Source organism: Trachurus trachurus (genome assembly GCF_905171665.1).
Source record: "Trachurus trachurus genome assembly, chromosome: 10".
NCBI lineage: Eukaryota > Metazoa > Chordata > Actinopteri > Carangiformes > Carangidae > Trachurus > Trachurus trachurus.
Genome location: NC_139894.1, coordinates 11294443 through 11319722, shown reverse-complemented (window position 1 = coordinate 11319722; position 25280 = coordinate 11294443). Strand labels below are relative to the sequence as shown.

The 25280-nt window shown below is 45.2% G+C and overlaps 1 protein-coding gene across 1 annotated transcript in view; it reads right to left on the bottom strand.

Annotated features, from left to right (window-relative positions):
* ppargc1b (peroxisome proliferator-activated receptor gamma, coactivator 1 beta) overlaps window positions 1–25280 on the bottom strand; it is a gene marked incomplete at its 5' end in the record, with an annotated part of 101920 nt that overhangs the window by 10720 nt on the left and 65920 nt on the right. The window contains 5 exons of the mRNA XM_083980763.1: window positions 683–728; window positions 1621–2677; window positions 6393–6518; window positions 15084–15284; window positions 19523–19708. Of these exons, the coding sequence (XP_083836889.1) occupies window positions 683–728; window positions 1621–2677; window positions 6393–6518; window positions 15084–15284; window positions 19523–19708 (1616 nt within the window). The remainder of the gene's footprint in view (window positions 1–682; window positions 729–1620; window positions 2678–6392; window positions 6519–15083; window positions 15285–19522; window positions 19709–25280) is intronic.

Below are 25280 nucleotides of genomic sequence, written 5' to 3'. Positions count from 1 at the left end.
TCAGTCAGCACAGCATAAATAAACAGCTGCCACAGAGCTGCATGCTTCTCCTCGGCAACAGTCCTGACTGAGAGCATTCACATTTACATCAGACAGGAAGTGGGAAAGAGCCCAAGTTTGTTCTATTGAAATAAAATATGAATACCTCTACTAACTAACTGAAACTAAACATATTCTACAGCAAACTAATATCAAACATAAAGTATTCAGCACTGATTTAATAACAAGCTGATGGTATTTGGTCTTCACAGCTGTTGCCTGGCCATAATTACTATGTCTGGGTATAATATTTAATTATAATAAATTAAATTAATATGTGTGATGCTGCAGGATTTTCCAGGCAGATGTTCAAATTAAATTTTAAAGCAGAGTTCAACAGGTTAGTTAATATTTGTTCAAAGTCAAGAATTTCAGAACCGATGCTAAATATTCTGAGTCCTTTCAGACTTTTTCTGAAAGTCAACAATGCTCCTAAAGGTTGGCTTCGTAAACTGCTGCTGCATCTCGTCTCAGTTCTCATGTTTGGAAAAACAATATTTGCCACAGTCGTTTGTGTGATTGCACCAAAGCACATGAAACAACTCGGAGACGTTTCGGGGCTAATGCAGCTCAGATGCTGAGTATTTGAACCAGGCTCGGCCGCATGATGATGAAACACAGCAGGTACGTTACTGATACTCACCCTGTGGACTTGGGGTTCAGAGGCAGGCAGAGGCAGGCTCGCTTCTCTGCAACCAGAGTGAGAAAGAAACCGTTACCTCATGTGTGTTTGGAAAATGTTCTCGGATCAGATTTTAATAATCAGTGTGATCTGCAGGCGTATTTCGGTCGGGCTCGTGTGGATTACGTTTGAAATCTAACACTAAGACTACAACATGTGTGACTTGTAATATGACGCTGACATGCTGCAGCAGCTCGGCTCAGCCAGAGTTAACACGGAGGAGGAGGAGACTCAGTGAAGAGATGGATAATATTTAAAGGGATAGTTCAACATTTTGGCAAATTCACCTCTCGCCATAATCCCTATAGTTTTAGGAGTAGGTTCATTACCTTTAGTTGTCGGTGCAAGCTGTTTTTAGATTGGCGGGGCAGGGACGTGGGCTTCTTAGCTAACTCAACAGAGGCGAACAGTATTTTTGTGTTTCATCATCAAACTAAATACACAATCCAACAACTCCAAAACGCTCTTGTGGACAAGTTGTGACCTGTATATTGGCCATGCTATGAGATAATAACGTATGAACAAATGAAGCAAACAACCGGAACTACTTGCGCTTTTGAAGTCACTCTGCCCAGCAGCCGTATCTGGAATATAGTTCCAGCTACAGTATGCTTCTAAAACAACTCTCTCTCGTAATGTTACATGAATATTTCATAGCATGGTATACAGGTCACAACTTTGGAGTTGTTGGATTGTGTATCTGATGAGTTTGATGAGGGAAAGGTGAAAATATCTCGCGCCGTGCAGAGCTCACGTCTCTGCCCCACCGATCTAAAAACAGCTTGCACCGACAATTAAAGGTAATGAACCTACTCTTAAGACTTAAGTTTAGAAGATACGTCTCCATAAAACCTGATACAAGCAGCTGAAACTGAGACATCTGTGTCCCTCGTCCTCACCATTGTGGCAGCAGGGTTTGCTCGCCTCCGTGGCGCTGATGCTGCCGTCGCTGGACGTCAGCGGCTCCGGCTGAGCCTCCGTCGTGGTTCCGCCTCCCACTTGGGTCGGCAGGAGTTTGACTCCAGCCCGTCCCTCCTCCCTTTCCGGCTTGTCCTTCCCCTCGTCCTCCCTCGCCCGTCCAGGCCGAAGCCTTTTGGCGAAGCGGCTGGGGAAAGACGCCAGACGGCGGGAACGCCGGACCGAGAAGGAGCCGCCGTCCTCTTCCGCGTCCTCCAGCCTCTGAGGCGCCTCGGTGGAGCAGCTTCTCCTCTCCGGGGAGGAAGAGTCTTTACGTAGCTCCGGTTTGGGGGCGGTGGTGGAGCTGGGGGGCTGGGCGGGGGCTGATTTAGCCAGGGCGGCGGTGGAGGCTCCTCTGTTGGGGCTGTGGGCGTAGGGCGGGCTGTGCAGTCTGTAAGGCTTGCTCACGTCATAAGAGCTGCTCTGCTGCAGGAGCTCACGGAGGAGGGAGTTGGCCTTCATCTCCCTCTGCCTTGCAAAGGGGAGCCTGCGGGGGGCGCCGCTGCCCGGCCCGGCCACGCCCCCGCTAGTCCCGGGAGTGGCCACCAGGACGACTCTGCTGTTAGAGTTTGTGGCGGCCGGGCGCGAGGCCTCGGGTCGAGCCCGGGACCGGGGGGCGTCGCGGTCCTTGCGCTCCCAGCCCTGCTGCTTGCGCGTGGGCAGGCAGTAGGTGTGCATGTAGGTGATCAGCTCCACCACCGAGTGCAGTTCTTTCTCTGAGCTGAACTGAGGTTTGGGCGGCTCGGCGGGGACGGATGCCACCGCCACCCCACCCTCCACCTCGCTGCTGGAGGACTCCTCCTCCTCCTCTTCCTCCTCCTCCTCGTCCTCCTCCTCCGACTCGCTGTCCTCGTCCTCCTCCTCCTCTTCGTCCTCCTCTGTGTCGGGGGCCTGGACGTCCTCCGTGTCCTGGGCGGTGGTGAGGTGGCGGTGGAGCTCGGTGCAGAGGCGCCCGGCTGGACGCACCGCCCGGGGCTTCCTCTCCTGAGGGAGGTCGCTCTGCGGGGGGAGACACAACACACAAACATTATATAAATATTAGGGCTGGGACTTTATCGCGTTAATTATGATTAATTAACCACAGAAAAATAACGCGACAAAAAAAATTTACGCATTTAATCGCAATTTATTTTTGTACTCCCAGGAGCGCGGAACATTGCTCATTGCTCAATACTGATGCACAGGGCACAACACGTGAAAAAATGGAAGCTGAAAAAACTACCGGATGGTAGCCTGGATAAAAGCACAGTTGTGTGCAAATTGTGCAAAAAAGAATTGGCCTATCACCGGAGCACTTCCAGCCTCCACTACCACCTCAATGCCAAACATGTTGCAGCGAGCAGCACAGACAACACTCCTGGTTCGAGCAGGCAGTGTCGCCAATCCACACTCGACAAGAGGGTTCAGAGTAAGTCCACAACTGACAAATTAACAAACGCACTGGCAAAGTGGATTGCAGTGGACTGTCGGCCACTATCAATGGTAGAAACCCGAAATCCATTTAAACTCCTCATGTCAAATATCGATATGCGATTAATCGAGATTAATAAATTACAAAGGTTCTAATTAATTAGATTTTTTTTTTAATCGAGTCCCACCACTAATAAATATAGTATATACACCACAACTCCTGCAGGGTTTAAATGCTGAATAAAGAAAACATGACTTCTCTTCCTTCCTGCTCCGAGTGAAGACAATAAATATATATATATATATATATTTTTTTTTAAGTATATTTTTGGGGGCTTTTATTGCCTTTAATTGATAGTGCAGTCGCAAGAGAGACAGGAAATGGGGAGGCAAAGAGTGGGGGAATGACACGCAGGAAAGGGCCGTCCGACGCGGGACTCGAACCGGGGCCGCCTGCACAGAGGACTGAGCCTCAACATGGGGCGGCAGCTCTACCCAGTGAGCTAAACGCCGCCCTGAAAACAATAAATAAATAGATAAATGAAAAGGTTTGAGTTTGCGTGCGGAGGTCAGAGCGAGAGACTGGAGACCTGTAACCCTGATCTAGTTAAGCTCGTCTGTGTGGTGGAGATTAGTCTGCAACAATTTAATGCTGCAATAAAAAGTCAATGAAAGAGTCTGAGAGTGAAATCACCCCAGCAACAACGACGACGACCGGCTGATTTCAGTTTGTCTGGGAAATGTTATCATCAGCAGCAGAACATCCAGCTACGTCTCTGTGTTACTGAGCCTCATTAGTTTTCACATACATGGATTTTAAAAATGATTTCATTTCCCCATCCGGCCCGAATGTATTCATCTTTTTTTAATTGTACAGGGACTGAGTGATTAACTTAATAATGCCAGAGGGAGAATTTGATTTGCAGAGCAGGACACCACTCACAGTGATAGGTTCTTTTGTAAAGCTCAGAAATTACCTCCACTAACAGAACAACAGGGACGACGTCCTAATGAGCTGCCACTTCAGCATCACAGCCACTTTAAACAAGTCATTACTGATTCTATAAAAGACAGGCTTTTAAATAAAATAACATTTGTTTTGAACAACAACAAAAAAAAAAGAAAAGAAATGATAGTGATAAATAGTGGACGTAAACATTACTATTTGAGACTTAAACACATCTATCTACTGTAGGCCTCAATCAATGGACATCAATAGAAAAACCTGAGAAACTGACTCTGAGGAGCTGAAACTACAGCCTGACATTTACTATCGATATTTTAGATTAAATATTCCCCCCCCCCCAAAAAAAAACACCTTCACTGTAGCTACACTGAATTTATCTCATCACAGCGTCTGCGAGAAGAAAAATGAGCCACAAAACAACAAAAGCCGACACATGAAGGTGCGAGTGCATCCTCAGCTTCCTGCCCTGGATACAGGAACATGAAGAACACGGCAGTAAATTCTGCCTCCAACTGTGTGAGCGATGATTCAGAGTGCAGCTGCAATGAAATGGCTGATTCTATATTACTCATACAGAGAGAAGAGGGAGAGAGAGAGGGAGGGGAGAAGGAGAGAGACTGTGATTCTCTGTTGCCCTCTTGCCCTGTCAGTCAATACTCCCGCCATCTGTCACAGCAAAGCCACACTACTCTAAAACTAAAGCTCACACACACACACAGGCTCTGCCAGCACTGGGAGGGTGTGTGATGGATACAAGCTTGGCTTATCCCCGTGCTGCATCCTGTGGGTATTCTGAATCCTCCTTTCTTGAGCCAGAGCAGCAGGGCTGTGTGCAGGATCACCACGCTCTCTCTGCTCGTACAAGATAAATGACTGGTATTGTAATCAATGGCCACTTGAAGCACAATGCTAGCAGCTATCCAATTACTGCTAAGTCATACAGCAGCAGCCATTGTAAACGTCCTCCCTTCCTCTACGCTGCATCTATCACAGGCAGCAGCTGAAGGCCTCGGCAAGCTTCAGGGTCCGAAGAGTTTTTTATTGTAAAAATGAGATATCTGTCATTTTGGAAAATAAAAACTGTTGTTGTTAGGAGCTGGACGAGCACTCTGTTTGCTCCTGTTCCTGTGTGGACGCTGTGTAGTGAGAATCTGAGACCTGGCAGACGGAGGGTTTTGTCTTTCTTAAAGGACCATGTTGGTGCTGAAGCCAGAGTTTAACAAGATTTCTGCAGGATTTTCACAACAATTTTTTTTTGTCAGGATGGAAACAGCCTCTGAAATTTCAATTAACCTCGACTTGATGCTCCCTGAAAAGACTGAGTCTGACAAAATTGCTTTAGGTGGGACTGATGCTGTGTCACCACATCTTACAGGACGGATGCACAGAAAGGAAAAGAGGGAGATATAGAAGAAAACCTTACATACTGTAGTTATCAAATGGATTTAGCCATTATGTTTCTATCAAAGCTCCATACAGTATAAAGGTAGATGTGCATGTGTAGTGTGATTATAAAGCAGCTCTAGGTTCTATATTAATACTGTGAAAGTATCAAAGCCTCAGTCCACAGAGAAATGCACACAGCCTGTATTCAGAAACTGAGCCTTAAAACCAGCTGTCAGGACTTCCTGTCACTTTGTGATGTCACAACAAAGCAGTCATCCTAAGCCCCGCCCACCACCACCTGGACCCACCATCCTACAGATTTGCAGGATTTGGTTTCTCCTGAGTGTTTTATTCTGGAATCTGCTCTATTTTAATAGCTCATTTAGTCAGCCAATCAGAAGAGAGGCTCAGAGCCTCCTCTCTTCTGATTGGCCGACACCAACCTGTTGTTACAAGAGCTCCAGAGAGAAGCTGAGAGAGGAGATGGAAAACTACTTAGTAAAGTTTTTAAAAAAGATGGTGGTCGAGGTTAAAACTGAGTATGACATGACCAAATCAAACCATCTTAACCCACCAACAGATGAGTTAAATCAAATACTAATATCTGCTCAGTGCGCTGGTTTGAGTCCAGCCTGCAGAAGGATGTGCAGACACCTGTTTGAGGTTCAGTTTGTGAGGCCGGCTTCAGGCGCCGCACAGCAGTGAATTACATCTGCCTCAACTCGCCACCACCTCTGAGGGAAAGTGATTTTGAAAAAAAAAAAATCCAATTTTGTTATCCATCTAGCCTTCAGAGGACAGAGAGACATTCAGCAGTGAAAACAGGGACATGATCATCATCTGTGGCTGCAACAGAACAAACTGATTCTGAGTTTGAAAACTTTCTCTGTAAACTCAACAATTCCACCTTAAATCAGCAGCTCCTGCTCTGTGTTATTCGCGCCCCCTCACCTTGACCAGAGGTCTGACCGGCCGTAGTTGCAGGCTCCTGTTGCTATAGCGATGGCCATGGACTCCATCTTTGTGTGCGTCGATGCCCGTGGGCACGTTGGGAGGAGTCAGCAGCAGCTTCTTCAGCTGCAGGATAGGAAAGAAAGAGAAAGTAGGAGACATAAGTTTGGCTGCAAATTAAACTCCATCATTGAACAGTGCAGGTTCGTCTCCTGTGGTTAAACGGACGTGAGCGATTCTCGAAGCCTTTAACGGACGTACGGAGAATTTAGGGCGGCAGTTTGGTGGAGAGTGAAGATTCGTCTTTATGTGTTTCAGCTTCAACAGGACGAATAAATTCACGGTAATAAAGATGTAAATGTTCAAGTCTGACGGAAACAGCTGCGGTGAAGTGCTGCAACTTCTCACACGTTTCCACGATATGGAAAAGAAAAAAACAAACACATTTTGACATTCAGTGTGTTGTCGTGCTGCAGGTTGAAGCCGACAGCTACATGACACTCTCATCAAACAGCTGGATCGTCTTCTCTAAGATCACATCACATGACTTCTACTCATCCCTTTCTCTTTGATCCTTCTGTCTTTCAATCTTACCATCTCAGCTTCGTCTTTCACCCTCCATCCTCTTTGTTAATACCTGTTTATACCCGTCCTCTCTTCTCGTCCCTGTCATCCTTCAGCTCTTTTCTTCTTTGCCTCCCCCTCCCATCTTTCATCTCCATCTTTATGACCTTTCACACCCATCTTCATCTACACCTCTACCACCTCACGTCCTCCTCCTCCTGTCTCTCCATCCCTCTTAATGTTTCCCCCTCTCCCTCCATCCTCTGGTTGAAGCCACAGATAAGACACAGAGACGAATCCCTCCCTCGGTATTACCTTTCAAATGGATATTAACACAGCCCGCTCTCATTCCCCACTATCCTCTCATTGTTTTGGTTTTTTTTTTTTCATCTGTCTATTCATCCTTTCATTCCAGCACCTAGCTTCATGACAAGGCTATCAGCTGATATAAATCAGCTTAGGGAGAAAATCCCCCCACCACGCCGCGCTGCGCTGCGTTCGCTCCCGGAGACGACGATGTGGAAAATACAGATGTGGTGGGAGTGAGGAATCAGAGAGGGAGGATATAACAGCGCTTCCTGAACCATTTACAGCAAAGTGCCGCCGCCGCCGCGCATATAAACAAACACAGCCTCATTTAATGCAATAAACTCTGGCAGCCATGTTGGACGTCCTCCTCGTTCCTCCCGGGAACGCAGCGGCTCAGATCACCTGACTCTGTTTGTAAACACATCCGTCTCAGCTGGGGGATGAATAAAGTCACTGAACCGAAATTAATCTGATTTGACCGACGCAGAGGAAACGAGGGGGAGCGAAGGTCACTTCAGATCCATTTCCTGCCTCAGTGTTGGAGAATTTATAAATATGAGTCAAACTAAACAGGTTGAATCCTCATTGTATCAGAAAAAAACACCAGATTCCTCAATCAAACATAAAAAAATGTTGATATTAAAAAAAAAGGAGTAAATTAACTACATCTCCCATGGTGCAGCGCTGCATGAAACGTTTAATAATTAAGCCTGAATTGCTGGTGCATCTGCAGCGAACACTCAAAGACACATTAATACAATGTAAATCATTTTAATTGGGTCGATTCTGTTCCCATTTGCATCAACAAAGCACAAGTGACTCACTTCTTCTCCATAGCAACAACTGCTGCTAACCCTTATACATATACATTATTATACCAACCTTATTTTTTTTATTATCTAACCCTTTGCTATACATTCAGTCTTTATATCTGACAGTGAATCATCCGCTGACGGTGCCAGAACTTACAGCTCAGAGTTATATAGAGAGCTGCGTATATCTGAGCTAAAGAGCAGAGTCGCCATAAATCAAAGAGAAGAAGATCAACAAAAAACAAAAAAACAGGTAATGATCCGATGCATCGTTTGTCATGAAGCTGCTGATCAGTGTCAGGAGGTCACAGTTAACCACCTTTTATTTACAGCACTGTCACTGTTTATTACAGCCATGCTTTAATGAATAGGACATTACCACCCAGCAGTTCTGGCTGTAACCACTGAATACTATCTGGGTCAAATGACTGAACGGGACCATCGCCCGCATCACTAATGGGGCCACCGCGGCCCTTTGTGGGCGAGCCAACTTGGCCCGGGAGTGTGTGATGATGATGCTGCTGCTGCTGCTGCTGCTGTGAGAGTCCCATTGAGCAGAGTGAAGAGGAGACTGAAGGTTTGTGTCTGTGTGAAACACTGAAAACCCTCCGGCAGCGTCCGGGCCTCTCGAACGCTCCACTTCTACTCCGCTCCGCTCTACTCTACTCTACTCTGGACGCCGGCCAGAGCTCTCTGCTGGTGCATCAATGGACGCCTTGTTCTGAGGTGGGACACACACGCACACACACACACACATAGACTAAAAGAGAGAAAGTTGCAAGAGCACATGAATGACAGACAGAGAGAAATGAGAGAAACAATGATGCACACAAACGCGGAGCTGTGAGTGGATGTAAACACTGATGATCACACAGGAAGACAAACAAGTGACACAATCTGTGTTTGTACATGAACAATTTAACTTGATCATGACTCCATCTTATTAAATCTGATGCAGAAGCCTCCACACACACACACGCACACGAATCCCACGCTGCCTTCAGGTACATCCAGGTACAGTTACGTCATCCCAGACGAACACGTAGGTGAGATTCAGGAGCAACGTGTCAGACAAACATCAAAACACTGGAGCCTCAGCAGGTCACAGAGAGGTTATGGTTTAGTTTGTTTAATTTATCACCATTACAAACATGGTACCACTTTAATTTGACTTTCATGATCTCGTGTTGTTGCCAGATTTACATTCCCTGCGTCTCCACTGTATTTATAACCTGTCAAAGCATCAACATGAGACATCTGTAATTACACTCTGCTGTGACAGTACAGCGTGTGTGTGTGTGGCCTCCAAACTTACACTACATCTTTATAGATTAGATTACATAACTGTATCAATTCAATTACATGCAAATCAACAATAACTGAAATACATTAAACTGTTTATGTTGGATTTATTTTCATCTGTGTTTCCAAATTCATTTTAAATCATCAAATTTCCTTCACAGACACAAATCTAATGATATCAGACAAGAAATCAGTGGCTTTATTGATCAGTAATCTACCTCCCACGTGTCTCTGACTCTGATATAAATCTGTAATCACACGTTGTTTCAGGCCTCAACTGTAAATTACACACTAATCAATAAGGAAAACTACATAATAGGAATGAATTAGAATTATGACTGGTTCATAAACTGAATCATTTTCCTGATCAGTCATAAATAAATATGATATGGATCTTGTATGGGAATTAAATCAAGCTAATAACAGACTGTTTGTGTGTTTCTGTTTGTGTGTCTACATGTCACACACACACACACACACTCAGGCAGTGGGGCCTCAATGAGTTCATGTGCAGTGTCGTCCTGCACCAGTAGAGGGCAGCGCCACACTCAGACTGGAGCACGAGAGTGACAACAGTCATGTGACAGTGAAGCACTCAACTGATGGAAATGGGTGATGAAACACACACACACACACACACACATACACACACATAGAGACACACACACCTTGCAGCTCCAGTAGAGTAAACAGCATCATGTTATTACAGCGTTTCTGTGTGAGTAGACAACGTCAACGTCAGTCGGGATCATCTGAGTTCTGTCTGAACAAAGTGAGATGTTCTGGTCTGAGACAGGGACCTGGACTCTGTCCTCGGAGCATCAGTCAACTCAGAGACACGTGAATCATTCAGCAGATCCAAAAATAAAACTCTCAGGGGAAGTCCAGGATTAAGATCATATAGAAAAAAAACTTTGACAAATGAGTCAAAGTATTTTCCGATCATGTTTCTTGGCAGGAGGTTCTTTCAAAGACGAATCCAGGAGCTCGGAGGTAAAAACCATAAATACAGGTGTTTAATGTGTAAACAGACTTTTCACCTGTGACCAGTTTGGTGTCACTACGGTTAAGTGGCGTCGGCCACGTGTTACTGTGTGATACTACTACACAACTACGCAACGCTCCTGCTGCACCACGGTGCCGTTTAACAGTGACGTTTTAATCACCGCCCTCCAGTTCAAGTCGATGCATGACTGTTTCAAATTCATCCTCAGTGGAACGAGGAAAAAGAAAAAAAAAGTTCCCTGCTTTCCGTGAAAAGAAAAACATCCCACTGCTGTTCACTAGTCTTTCCTCATATGCATTTCATCAGTTCACGTGCACCCCCCCCCTCCTCCCCTTCCCTCCCCTCCCCTACAGCGATGGGAGTCGTGACTTGTCATACTAGTCTCCCATTTTGCTGCCTGGAGGCGCTAACGAGACGGAGCCCACGGGAAACGGCCTCAGAAGTTGTAGAGACGGAGACGGAGGTAGAAGTGGAGGTGGAGGAGTGGTGTTTGTGTTACAGAAGAGGGGAGCTCTGTGTGTGTGTGTGTGGGGGGGAAAACTTTGGGAAAACTGTCAGAGGAATGAAGCAGCAGCCAGTGAGTGAACGGCTTCTTCTTCTTCTGCTGAACTACTGCAGCTTTCGAGGAAGCGACGCCGGAGCGACACGTGGTGCAGCTGCATGTTAAATCACTCGGCTGCGGTCGCCGAGCCGCTGCTGCTGTAAAATGCAGGATGAATTACTGCCATCTACATTTTAGTAACACACAGGGCACCGACTGTAAATCAACGATAAGTGACGAGTGGAGCCGCAGCTTCAGCGCTCGCGTTTAAGGGAAACTGAAGCTTCTTCTCCGACACAGAGCTGCATTTATCTGGGAAGTGAATTTCTAACTGCTGATGTTTCAAGTCAACACCGTCCCTGACTGTCCCTGAACGCCACATCATTACTTTCTTAACTGCTCTTTAAAGGGATAGTTCAATATTTTGGCAAATTGGCCCATTGCCATAATCCTTATAATTTTAGCAGTAGGTTCGTTACCTTTATTTGTCGGTGCAAGCTATTTTTAGAACGGCGGAGCAGAGCCGCGAGCTGCTCAGTGCTACGCTACTGAGGCTCATGGGATTTCTTGGTTTCCCTCATCAAACTCATCAAATACACAATCCAACAACTCCAAAACGCACTTGTGGACAAGTTGTGAAGGTAACAAACCTACTGCTATGACTATAGGGATTATGGCAATGGGCCAATTTGCCAAAATGTTGAACTATCCCTTTAAGCGTCTACAGACACAATTTTAGAAATATTCTTATTTAATTCCAGGTCAGATTGTTGGAGTGAACCGTCCAATTTATATCCCGACCGTCCTGGCTATTGACAATTGCCAATAAAGATTCATTTGAAAGCTCAAGACAGGATCCTTTAGCACTAAAGCAGAAGAAGCCGCTGCCTTGATATGAGGCAGAAACCTGGAGGAAAAACGATGAAGCTTAAACTCATGGTTCAGCTTCACTGCTTCCTGTTTCTGTCTGGTCCTTGATGTTTAATCTCTTCACTCAAGTAAAACTGAGATTTCTCCCAATCGTATGAAAGTTACACAAAAGAATCATCAGAGACGGAGAAACCACGCAACTCAAACATGACGGAGGAGCGTTTTAGGCTCTGTTTGTAACTGAACCTTCTTCTTTACATTCGACCTTCAGTGTCTTTTCAAACCAGACTGAGTGAAACCAGGAGGTGTAACTGATTAACCAGCCTCCACTCGGCCTTATTGTGACAAGTCGACTGAGTCCTCAAGGTTAGACAAGGGCAGGACGTGTGTGTGTGCATGTGTGTGCAAGTTTTGCCACACAACAGTGAAGTCGATGGCATCTGGTGGCTCGACCTCTCTACTGTTTTGGGCTAAACACCTCCTCGGTGGCCTTTCACCTGCTGCAGCAACACAAGCCCCGCTCGCCCTGTTTGCTGCCAGTGCACAAAAAACACCGGCGCTCACTAACGGCTCTCAACACCAGGCTCAACATTTCTTGGCTCCCTCATCTGCCAAACGACTCCTGATTCCTGCACTGAACCATCTAAGGTCATTGAAGTCGTTATCATTTCCACCAATTTGGCAGGAATGTCGCTTCCTCTGCTCATTTTTCTCTCAGATCCTGAGACAGAACTCGTCTCAGAGACAAACTCTGCTTCATTACAGCTGGTTTTATTCCTAATATTTCAGCCTCAGCTGTTCAGGTCCTGTCGGTCCCATCAGAGCAAGTTGTGCCTTTAAAATTTAAGAGGAAGCTCATCTTCCTACACTGTTTCCAGCCTGATTGATGTGAGCACACCTGAGCGCAGGTACATGTGTGGGTACAGTAACTATCAGGACTGATGGTGACGAGTCTGTAAACTTGTTCAATAGGATCAAAATCTCTCTGATCTGAAGTCAAACATCACTTCAAGAGTTTCTGCTTTGGTCTGAATCCAGAGCTGACGATCATCAGTCAGTTTATTTAATGTAAGTTGAGCTGAACTCTTCATTATTCACTAGTTGGCATCAGTTTAATTGAACGTATAAGTTCACTGAGGCTTTACTTTTTAATCAAGGTTAAAAAATTGTCAAATTAAAAAAAGCCAACATCACTGTAGGAGTTTGTTTTATTTTGAATATTTTCACTTTATTAATCTTGGAGCCATTTTCTTTGGAATTATATCTTCTCAGCTCGAACTACCGTATTCCCATGCCTGGCTTGGCCCGACTCCAGCAGCTGACCTGTGATGTAACACAGGTGACACACTGACCTGGTCTGTCACTGTTAATTACTTCATGTGACTTTAAAATAAATAAATCTCACTGTACTCAACTGTACTGTAGATACTAGAAGTGACATTACAGAGTGAGTTTTAACCTTCACCTTCCGCCTCTTGCTCATCATCCTCTTCCTCCTCCTCTTTTCACCTGTAGTTTCAGAAGAATTTCTTTTGTTAATTTTTCCTTCTTAAAACATTTTCTTTCACCGTTTCTCACTGTCGACGCCTCCCGAACCTTGAAGCTTAACAAATCTCCTCCGACTCCTCCGACAGCCGTGTTTTATGGCTGGATTCGGTGTGTAATTGCAAATGGGAAGGCAGCAGTGCAGCTCGGCGAATATTTACGCTGTCGGTATTCAGCCCTCCGACATGACTCACGGCCGCCAAACAATAGCATCTTTGTGGGCCGCCGCTAAATCAGAGCGCACGAGAAAAACCCAGCGAGCCGCCCCCTCTTCGCTGTGAAATTTAAGTCAAATTAAGGAAGCGGGTTGGATTCATCTTGACAAGTGCAATAAGGCCACATTACAGCAGTAATCATAAGTCATTTATTGCAGGGAAATAGCTTCCTGCTTCAATTAAGCTCCAGAGGCTGCATTCTCCTGACAGCAGAGTGAACCGCGGGGAAAGTAGGGCACGCGGTTCGTTCACTGCTGCTGCTGCAGAGGGAGGCCGGGGCAATGTGTTGATCCTGTGTGAGGAGATGGAGGTTCAGTGTGTTTTTCTGAGGAGGACATGGCTCAGGTGCAGGCAGAGGGCCGATGGAGAGAGAAAAAACAAGGTTTGTTTCCTAGAAGCCGGATTCAGGGAACGACGGAGGGGCCCAGAGAGAGAAAAGAGAGAGAGAGAGAGGCATCCAGCAGCACTGTGTGAAAAGAGAGCGAGTAGGGAGGGGGGGCTGAAAACAAGCAAACACACATAAACTCGACCACGTGCTGGAGGGCCACACACACTCTCCCTCACACACACACACTCACACACACTCTGGATAACTGCACTTGTAAGGAACCTGAACTGAACTGTCGTTTTCACTGTAATTTTATGGACCAGCGTTGCGTTCAAGGGTCGTCGGGACAGAACACAACAACATTACTACAAACAGGTCAAAGGTCAAGAGCAGGATGTGAACACGTCTCATTAATCTGGAGTTAATTTGCTTCCTTGAATAAACAATTTTGTGAAGGTGAATCTTTAACGTACTTTAGTTTGTTCACATCGTCCTACAGTAAACAACAAACTTATAAAGTATGTTTGTTTTTAATCCAAATTTGACATTGAAAGTATTATTATTGGATAAACTTGGTCTTTTCCTTGTTTGTTACTTTTTATGATGTTTGTTTGAGTTCAACTTTTGCAAATTAATAAAAATCCTGTTTACTTTACTTTACTTACTTACAGTAAGTCCAATGTTATTTCTAAATAATTAATGCTAATAAATGAGCATCTGCAGAGTTTCTTCAGTTTAAACTTTCTCTCTATTCTTGTAAAGAAATGTGCTCCTGAAACACACACACACACACACACACACACACACACACACACACACACACACACACACACACACACAGGGAGGACAAGACTGGATGAAAGGTTACTGTGTGCTGCCTCAGGGCCCCTCTGTTTTCCTGGATTTAAAGACGGACTTTGAACCTTCGCGGGCCGACGAGGGGAACATCAAGGTCGGTAAACGCGACACAGATTAAGATGCGGGCGGGAAAAGAAAAAAAAAAGAGAGAGGGGGAGCATGGGAAAAGGAGAGGTGCAGCACGGGAGTGGGTTGGTGTTTGAAGTGTGTATTAAAGGAGCCACTTGAACCGGCAGCAGGGGGGCGTCCGAGGTGAGAATATCAAGTTCATGTACAGAGTTTGTGTTCCTCAGCGAGGTTAGAGAGTTTATCTGCAAACAGTACGGCGGTGTGCTGCTTACTAGTGATGGATCCTCCGACTCCGCCCCCAGGGACTGGCTGAAGTCCCCGGCGCTGAGAGGAAGACGATCATTTTCCTCCTCGTCCTGGTCAGGCTCCTCCTCCAGGGCGGGGAAGACGGAGAGCCCGCCCACCTCGGCATCCACCATGCCATCCAAACTGTCAGTGAGAGCGGCGAGCAGAGCCGCATTCTCCTCTTCTATCTGCAGGGAGTCGAACACAGAGAGGACACAGGTCACAGCCCTGACAGACTAAAGGTTAAAGGACAACACAGCTCTGAAACCGAATCCAGTTCACCACGAACAGCTGCTCTAGAAACTCTGGCTAGCTACATGCTAACTCGCTAATGCTGAGCCTCTCTGCTAATTGGCTGTAGAGCAGATTTCAGAATAAAACACACAGAGAAACCAAATCCTGCAAGTGTTGGATGGTTGGTCAAAGTGGGCGTGGCTTGATAACTGCTCTGTTGTGACATCACAAAGTGACAGGAAGTCCTGACGGCTGGTTTTGAGGCTCAGTTTCTGAATACAGGCTGTGTGCATTTCTCTGTGGACTGAGACTTTGATACTTTCACAGTATTAATATAGAACCTAGAGCTGCTTTATAATCACACTACACATGGACATCTGCCTTTATACTGTATGGAGCTTTAATACAAACATCTACCTTTATACTGTATGGAGCTTTAAGCTTTCATTAATGTTTTAGTGCCATCTAAGATGCCTGAATCAGTTAAAAAGTAACAGTTAACTGCCAGATGTAAAATACATTAGTACTTAAAGCAGAAGTAAGTGATATATTTGTATTAATATAAGTCTTAAATAGTTATATCTTCCGACAGCAATCACTTACATAGAGTGTTTGGTCTGAAACACGGGTCTGTCAGTCACTCTGCTCTGCTCTGAGCCGAGGAGAAAACATTTATCGTATCCTACAGTTTTTATCCAATGAGGAGAGAGAACGGCATGCAGGGCTGTGTGTGCAGCCAAGGGACGCCGTGAATGTGGTGACGTAGGGACGAGGACTGTTATGGTGCGTTCAAGGCAACTCGTAACTTGTGTTTTTCCGACCTGTGAAGTCGTACCAGTTCGATCTGGTACGAGTTCACGGGTCGGAAGTTACGAGTGGCCGTTATAGTGACTTTCACCGGTAAAACAGGTCGGAAAAACACGAGTGGGTTGCCTGGAACGCTACCAAGTCGTAAATTGTGACTTGAAGCTGTAATTTACGGTCTCAAAAGCCTACCTGGAACGCAGCATTAGCCAAAACGACCGGATCGCTTACTTCTGCTTTAATCTACATTTATATCTTGAAATAGAGAAGAGACTGTTAAAGGCTCGGTGACGCAGCAGCTGAATCACTCCTCTCTCCTCCACCGACCGTCCTCCTGTGTTCACACTTAATCAGCTGTTATCTCACTCCTGCTTCTCTTCTACCTCGTTAGTTCACATGATGAGGACACACTAACCCCAACCTTTGACCTCATTATAAAGAACAAAGCATAAGCTTGCTGATACAGGGGAGTTATTTTTATAAATGTTTATTGACTGATCTGCACCATTGTGTTCCCAGCCACTGTGATGAATGTGATTCAGTTTGACTCTTCTGGCTTCCTGTGAAGATGTTCATGCTTTAAAAAAAAAAAAAAAAGAAGAAGCATGAAAACAGACTAATTTGAGGATGTGAAGATGCACATCAAAATGCATTATTTATCTGTAATTTCAGCCCAGATTTTGCCCCATCTCCACCCCCACACCCCCCTCATCCCTCCTGTTACATCCACACAGGGGTTGTTTACTGTTGTGGAGCTGCCATCTTGCTGAGAGCAGAGTCTGGTGGAGAGGTGATAGCATGGCTGGCCTACGGGAAGCCACCGAGCTCCAGTCATCTGTCTCTTCCTTTTATCATCCAGCTCTATCTGTTTCCCGGCTGCCAAACTATTTATTATTAAATTTATTCTCTGTCTCTCAGGTTTGCTGATGCTCTTTCTCTTCACTGGATGCTGCTGCTGCGACTCCACTTGATGTCAGGAACGTTCTCGGAGTCAGTTAGAACTTTTAGGGGGTATAAATGATGCTGTTCCTGATAATCACAGTCGACTTTGGCTGAAATATATTTCTGTTTTATTAATTCACTTGCTTTTCCACGTGGTGCTTCACCCGCCAGAGGCAGGAGTTTGAATCTAACCTCTGAAAATCCTTTTTCCTCCTCAAACCTTCTTTCCTTTTCATGATTTTCTGTCTATCTCTGTGAGCAGATTGTAATCAAAGCTTTATTGCCATCAGCAGTGGTACATTAGCGCATTTAAACACACTTGTGGATATTACCTCATTCCATTAATTACATTAGAAAGATATTAAAGAGATTTCCTGAGTAATAATTACATTTAAATGTGAGTGTGGAAGAAACAGACAAGAACAGAGAACGAGGGAGAAATAAGATAATGTGTTATTATTAAAGTGATAATATGAAGCCAACCTCTCCAACTCTCTCTACAAGGTTAAACGAAGTCCGACGACACAAACACGGATCAATCTGGTCCAACGTGGATTAGATTCCAATACGCTGCTGTAAATAAAGTGGCGTATTGATGAGCGGCAGAGAGTTGGAGACATGGTGGGAGAGGGGGGTCTCATCTGTCGCCTTATCACTCTATTCATTACCCTGTGATCATAAATGAAAGACGTCTGACCGTCTGCTCGGCTGCAGCCTATTAGTCTGATCAATACACTATCGGCTCAAATGTAATATAGTGGAGGAACGAAGAGGGAGGAATATCAGTTTTGCTTAAAAAGATAATAAAGGGGAGCTGTGAGATGTAGGTTAAAGTCTGAGAGCGAGCAGAAGTTGACAAAAGAAGAGAGAAAAGAAAGTAAAAAAAGATTCATTAAAGGATGAAATTGAGAAGAGTGTGATACCGTCAGCAGTGATCGAGCTTCCTGCTCTACTCTCACACCTTTCTCATAACGATCATAACGATTATGGCATCAGTACAAATATCTATTAGCTCTGATGAGAGTCCGTCCTCACACAACAACTGTCTCGTAAAGTTTTGTTTTGTGTCGGGGTGGCAGAAAGACAAACAGTCACTCAGGCGTCAGCTAATAATGGGGATCGAAATAAGAACCACAACCGAGAAAGACACAGCAGAGACGGTCAGTGTTTACCTCACCTACTTTCCCATCATCCCTTGCCTATCTTCGTTTAACCAATACTCGGTGGTGCGTTGCAACATTAGAGCAATTTTCACCAGTAGAGTTGCATTACATAGCCGCTGATCTGGACCTAAACGCTACTTTATCTCTCTGTTGTTGTCTTTTTATTCTGGAGACGCACTCAATTTAGCCTCTGTAATGGGACCGCGAGTCATAACTGGGGCTGGAAACATATAGACAATCAATGATCCAGGGTTTGCTTTTAGATAGAGGAAAACAAGGAGGGTGTTCCCTGAATTCATCCAGCGAGGGCACATGATACCAGAGCCCTGGGCCTGGAGGCAGCGGGCTGATCCAAGCTGATGGGTCTGCCTCCGTCCTCATGTTACACGCAGCAGCGTAACGGGCACTTACTTTCTTGGCAGTGCCCTCTGGGACGTACTGTATGTCCAAATTTCAGCAGGGGGATCGGGTGAAGGGTCGGGGGCTTTGCACATGTCAACAGCAAAGGAAAGTTTGGCTTCGAAACCGAGATTTATTAAACGTACAAAAACGTTCTGCTGGTTCAAATCCCTCATCTCTTGCAAAATCTGCTGAAGACCCACTGGACTGAAGATTCCAAGAAGTGGACAAGATTTCTGTCCAACGGTATTACCAGCAGTCAAACATTTAGAGAAAGGAAGTCGCCTCTAAATCAATCATGACATTAACCCAGACTACAGAACTGAAATCCCTCACTGGCTCATTTAGACTTCACCGAAAGGTGTCCTCGAGAGACAATCACTGCTGAAACACTGATGTTGTTGTTCAGGGGTCCAAACTGGATGTTTTTCCTCAATTAAATCAGATTAATCTAAACTGTGGCTCCAAGAGGCCAAAACTGTGGATTAGTTTTAAACCACCACAGAAATCTGGGCTTGAATTTCTTTATGAGCAAAAGCTCGTTTGTGACTTTAACTCTGTACCTGCACGTGCAACATCATTTAGATCAATTTCTTAATCAACCTGAAGCCTTTAATTCTTCAACATGAGGCAGCATTTGGTTTGTTGTTTTGATGTTTTGGCTTGTATTTAATATGGAGACAAAATAACTGATTCTTAAACCAGGTTTATCTGTCAGAACATTTATCAGAAGTCAATGTGAGGGTCTAAGGACAGAGGATGTTGTTACGATGCCATGTAAAGCCCTTTGAGACAAACTGTTTGTAAAAACGGGCTATACAAATAAAATTGCCTTGCCTTGCAACTATGATCATTGAATAACGAGTCACTGGTCTTTATCTCACCTCGAAGAGCTCATCTGCCGTACTGTAGTGGATGGAGGCTGGTGAGGCGTCTGCAGGCTGATCGTTGCACCACTGCAGCTCGCTGAGACAGTTGACGCTGTCGAAGTCGCTGGTGTCCAGCTGGGAGAGGTCGATGTCCGGGAAGTCAGTGTCCAAACGGTCCGAACACACCTCCTCCTCCCCATACTGAAGATGGAAAAAGAGAAGGAGAGAGAGGGAAAGGTCATGTTAGTCAAACATTGAGATTAAAGTGAAAGTCTCGAGGGGGGGGGGGGGGTTGTTTGTTCTGTTGAGATGCAACAGAAGTGCGTGAGTGTCTTTGTAAAAAATGCATTCCCAAAAAAAACTGGAGGTGCTGATCACAGCTGGAGAGAAGCGAACACGTCTGCATGCGTCACTCGAATCTGCCACTTTGCTCTTTCATGCGATCACAAAGGAAATGCTGTAGTGAGATGTTTTCTCTGACCACTCAGGAACACACAATACCAAACATGGGAAATCATACCGCTCCCTCTCCGAGGCTGCAGAGGTTGGTGTTTCCTCTGAAGTTCACTGCTCAGCGTGACACCGCCATTGTCAGAATTAGGGGTTTAGTTCCCACCAGGCCGCCCTTTCTAAAATATGTATGCAGTTGAAGCAGTGTGAGGTACTTTGGATAAAAGCCTCCATCATCTGGCTGATACTGTATATTATTACACTGCTAACTGTCTGAGCCACAAGGAGCTCTCGTCAACAGCCTCTCATCTCTCAACAGCTACTCATTATAGATAATGAGACTTCCATGTTAAAGGAGGTTCCACACTGAAACCAACAGAGGCATCTGTCCCGACACAATGCAAGATTAGAACCGAGAACGTGTCAAACGCCGGGAGTCGCTGTGGAAACGCCTCCGTGCATTTATCCTGCGACATCTCCCAGTGGCTCACGACAAAGTGCAATCGTGACCCAAGAGGTCTTCAGGTGATTAGTTCCCCTTCGTTGGCTCGAGTGTGTGTTAATCAGTGAAATGAACCGTTCGGTGTAATCTGTGGACTCTATGGTCACGGCGGAGAACGCTCGATCCTGCTTTGTTTGCTGTCGAAACCTGTTGTGAACACACAGTTCTTATTAAAGTGAATTATTTGCTCTGTGGAAATCCCCCCCCACCCCCGACAACATCCTGCCAGAGAGAATCCGATGAAGATCCCCCCAGGGCGCTCTGCAAATGTTACGAGACGTTACTCCAGTGGCAGTAATTCATTGCTTCTCAACTGTGACACGTGCTTCCCTTCATTCACAGATTAATGTGTGAAAATTTTCCATGTGGTGCCTCTATAAACCTCATTAAGGACTTTAGACCTCAGAAATCCCTCTAATGACCTCTTGAACCCACTCCATCCGTTGAACCTGACCAGAGACGCTGCCAGCTCCCTCATGAATCCCTGAAAACTCTTCTAAAACCCATCAACAAATCCTAAAACACTCACACACACACAAATAATTTAAAAAAAATCCTGCAACCCCAATGAACTCCTTCAGTGAAACCCAAAACCCTTTGGAGAACCCCCTCAATCTGTAAAAGTTTCTGGGTAAGAGAGCCCTTTGGCAGCTATGAAAAGCTCTTAGACCTTGTGGCTCACAGGCTTCTGGAGTCCACTCACCTTGAACCCCCCTTAAGAAGCCCTATAACAACCAAGCACCCTTTAACCCCCCTCAGGAACCCCTCTAAACTAATTAGGAACCCCTAACACTTCCTCAAGAGTCCCTAAAATGCTCTAAAGAACAAACTGAATCCCTGTGGAAACTCTTCAACGACGTTCTGAACCCACAAGAACCTCAAACTGTGACGATCTCCTAAAATAGCATGTCCGTCTGCAGCAGCTTCCACGTGGTCTGCAGTCACAACACAGAGCTGAGATACAGACTGAAACACTGGGCCACGTCACACACACAAAAAAAAAAAGAAGAAGAAGAGCAGGAAATGTGTGTACGTGACTCATTGAGAAGCGAACGACTGTGGTCTCTCAGGGGGGAGGAGGCACATTTCGGGGGAAGAAGGAAAAGCGTGCGAGGGAGAAAGAAAGAGAAAACATGTGGTGACAGAAACCAGTCTGACAGGAATTTAACCAGGAATCCTAATATCACTGAATGTGTTTGTGCACATGTCGGCTCTTCCCAGAGAAAACGCGGGAAAGATCAATGACCTATTGTATCTATGATGAGGAAGCTGGACTCTCATTCATTTTTACGCCCCCACACACTCACACACACACTTCCTTTTTCATTCATCCCTCAGGGCCGACCAGTTAAACCAACCGTCGTTCAAACTGAATCAAACAGACGGGTTTCCCTCCCTATCAGATTCCCTCAGCGCTAACGTCGTGTCCAACTGACTCTTAACACTGAGCTGCACATTGTTTCTTTGGTATTTTGTCTCAGACATCTCGTAGTAGTACACAATGTGTCCCATGACATACAATTACACAAAAACATAAAGCTCAGTTTCTGGAATCTTTTGGTCACAAGTCTGCAACTGTCCAATAGTAGATGCAGTTAACAGACTACTTCTATGAAATTAATGTTTTATTAAGTCCATTAAATTAAAAATCTTGATTAAAAACACAAAAAAGTTTAATTTGAATAAAAAATTGTGATTAAAGCACTATTTCCTGAGTTTATTTCATGTAAATTATTTAAAAATTACATTTATTTTTGGTTGTGCCAGAGTATAGCCAATCAAGCTAAGATTAGAGTCGCTATCAGAAGACTGGGGCTACCTTATTAGCATGGTATCTGCATAGATAGCACACGATGGTAGTTCAATGGTAGCATACAGAGTAGCATTTCCTTTTCACCTCTACACTGGTCAATTTAATTTAAATCTGTCGATGCTATAGCTTTGTAGCAATGTAGCACTTTATTTTGTAAAGATTTGTAACTTGAAACTGTTTCTATCCAACTGAAACACCTGACGCAGCCGCAGCTAACAGCTAGCTTGGCTAACGAGCCGAAGCTCAGACTGCAGAATTCACATTTCCTGAGGAAGTTAATGGACAGTTCCCACATTCAGGATGAATTAACAACATACTAATTAATTAGCTCAGCTTCCACACAACAGTGAATGACCATCAATCCTCTTATCCCTCCCTGCAGCTTCTGCCTCTGGGTGTTTTTTTTCTTTTTTTTTATCTGCACCGACCCTTCACGCTTAATTACCGCTCACGTTTTCTCCTTTCATTTGGGAAAATATTTATCTTGTTTCATTTCCTTACATCATATTTTAAACTGTTTTATTATTACAACTGTTCCAGTGGCTGCTTTAGCTCTGTGTGTGTATAAGTGTGTGTTTATTTGGTGTGAGCGGGGAGTGTTTATTTGGGTCAAGGGACGGGTAACACGAGCTGATATCGTTTATGGTTTCATAAATTACAGAGCAGAATTACACAGCACACGAGAGAAGACATGATCAAAGAGCCAATCAGCAGAGTGGAGAGAGAAAGAGCGGATGGAGGGATGGATGGAGGAAAAGGAGAGGTGTGAAGAGGAGGCAGGATAAAAGGCAAAAAATGGAGGAAGAAAAGGAAAAGCAAAGAGAGATGAAAGGATGCAAAAATAGGGAGGAAAGGGGACCAGAAGAGAGAGAATAAAAGAGCGATAGAGGAGGGTGCGATGGAGGGTGGGTAGTCATAACTTGATGGAGAAGGAGAAGTAGATGAGAAGGAGGGAGGAAGGATGCCCTCTATAAGACCCTCCCCACGTTTCCTCTCCTTCCAGTTGCTGATGCAGATGTGCTTCCACCTAGCTGTTAGTTAGCATTCAGCTCACATCCCCCTCACGTGCGCCTGACTCATGCCCCTCCACCACTCGCCCCCTCTGCTCATCATCCCCTGCTTCTTCTCCTTCTCACTCGCCTCCTTCACCTCTCTTCTTCATCTTTCCTTCTCTCAGCATCATCTCCTCCTCCTCTCATCTTTTCCTTCTTCTTTCTCTTCTTCATCTCATGTCCTCTTTCCCTCTCATCCCAGCATCCTTCTTCTTCCTTGCTCCCTTCATCCCTGCTGTTTCCTCCTCTCCTCTCTTTTATCGTTCCCTCCCACCATTTTTTCCTCCTCTCATTCCTCGTTGATGCCTACAATATCTTCTTTCTCATCCTTCTCTCCATTTTCATTACCTTCCTCTCCCATCTTGTCATCACCCGTTGCCATCCTTCCTCTTTACTGCCCTTCACATCATTCTTTTCTTTCATTCCCTTTAATGTTTTTCTTTTTCCTCCCCCCTCCATCTTTCCCTCTCCATCCTCTGATCTTCTCTTCTCCCCCTCCACCCTCCCATCTCCTCCTCCTCCTCCTCTTCCCTCCATCCTTCCCTCTGTACCTCCTCATAAACTCGGAGGACAGCCTGATTGATTTCTTCGTTTCCACTCTGGTCTTTCTCTCTCCTCCCCTCATCCCTCCTTCTTTTCTCTTTTCTTCTTTCATTGCAGCCGTCAATCAATACAAACATCCTTGGGCACGACTCACGCTTTTCACACGTCTCCACAACATGTTGCAGCAGGAAACCGAACGCACACAGGAACAGGAGAACACACACACACACATACACACACACCTGCACACAGAGCTGCTGTGCCGTGATGTCATTGGCATCACATTCACACACCCTCTGCTGATGCATCGATAGAGACCTGCCCGTGCCACATGTAAACACACACCTCACTGCATGTAAGACCACAACAACACACGTCACGCACACACACACATGACGTAGATCTGCGTGTCCTCTCTGCTGCAGCAGAAGGCGACACGCGACCACAGTGTGTGGCGGTGGCGGCTGCAGCAGCAGCAGCAGCGGTGGTGGCGTGTTCCCAACTCAGCGCTGCCTCTGAATAATGATGAAGCCCCCGACGGCAACGCAACATGACTCACACACAGCAGAGGAAGAGGCAGCTCAGCACGGAGTGACGCCTCCTGTCCTCCACTCTCATTTCATTTTTCCTGCTTTTCTTCAGTTCCCTGAACATCACATTTGCAGATTCCGCTGACCTCCAACACGCTTGTTCAATATCATAAAAAGAAGTGATAAGATTAGGGTTGCAAAGGGGCGGAAAATTTTCGGTAGATTTCCAGAAACTTTCCATGGGAAGTTAAGCTGGGAAAGTTTGGAAATATTCCAAATTGGAAACTTTCCATGGGAATTATGGGAATTTATGGGAATTAACTGAATATTGGGGGTAATTTAAACACAAACAACTGTATCATATCCAAACATAAATGTAAATATTTTGTTTTGTCATAATCAGACATCCATGCAAAATAATACAATTAAAAAACATGACATTTCAACAGATTTATTTGTGAGTAGAACTTTATCAAGTTTTAATTCTTGTATGAACAATCCATTCTTATACTCAACAACCCACCCAATCAAAAAAAAAATCCTGTTAATTCCCATGGAAAGTTTCCAACTTTGAAAATTTTGCAACCCTAGATAAGATGTTGTTAGATCCAAGACTGATGTGTCAACTGTTGACTTAGATCCAGCCCTGTGTCTACACAACAATGCTTAACACTGACAATTATATTAAGCAATTCATTGGCAACGCAACAGCTGGACTATTGGACTCTGGGTCATTACTGGAATCAAACCTGAGGCTCAGAGTTTCAGAGGAACAAATCCTTCTGATCATTTACCCATAATTGGTCACGTCCCTGCAGCTCTTCTCTGTCACCGAGGGGTCGACACGGCAAGCAACCTGATGCAGGTCGCTGCAGGTGCTGCA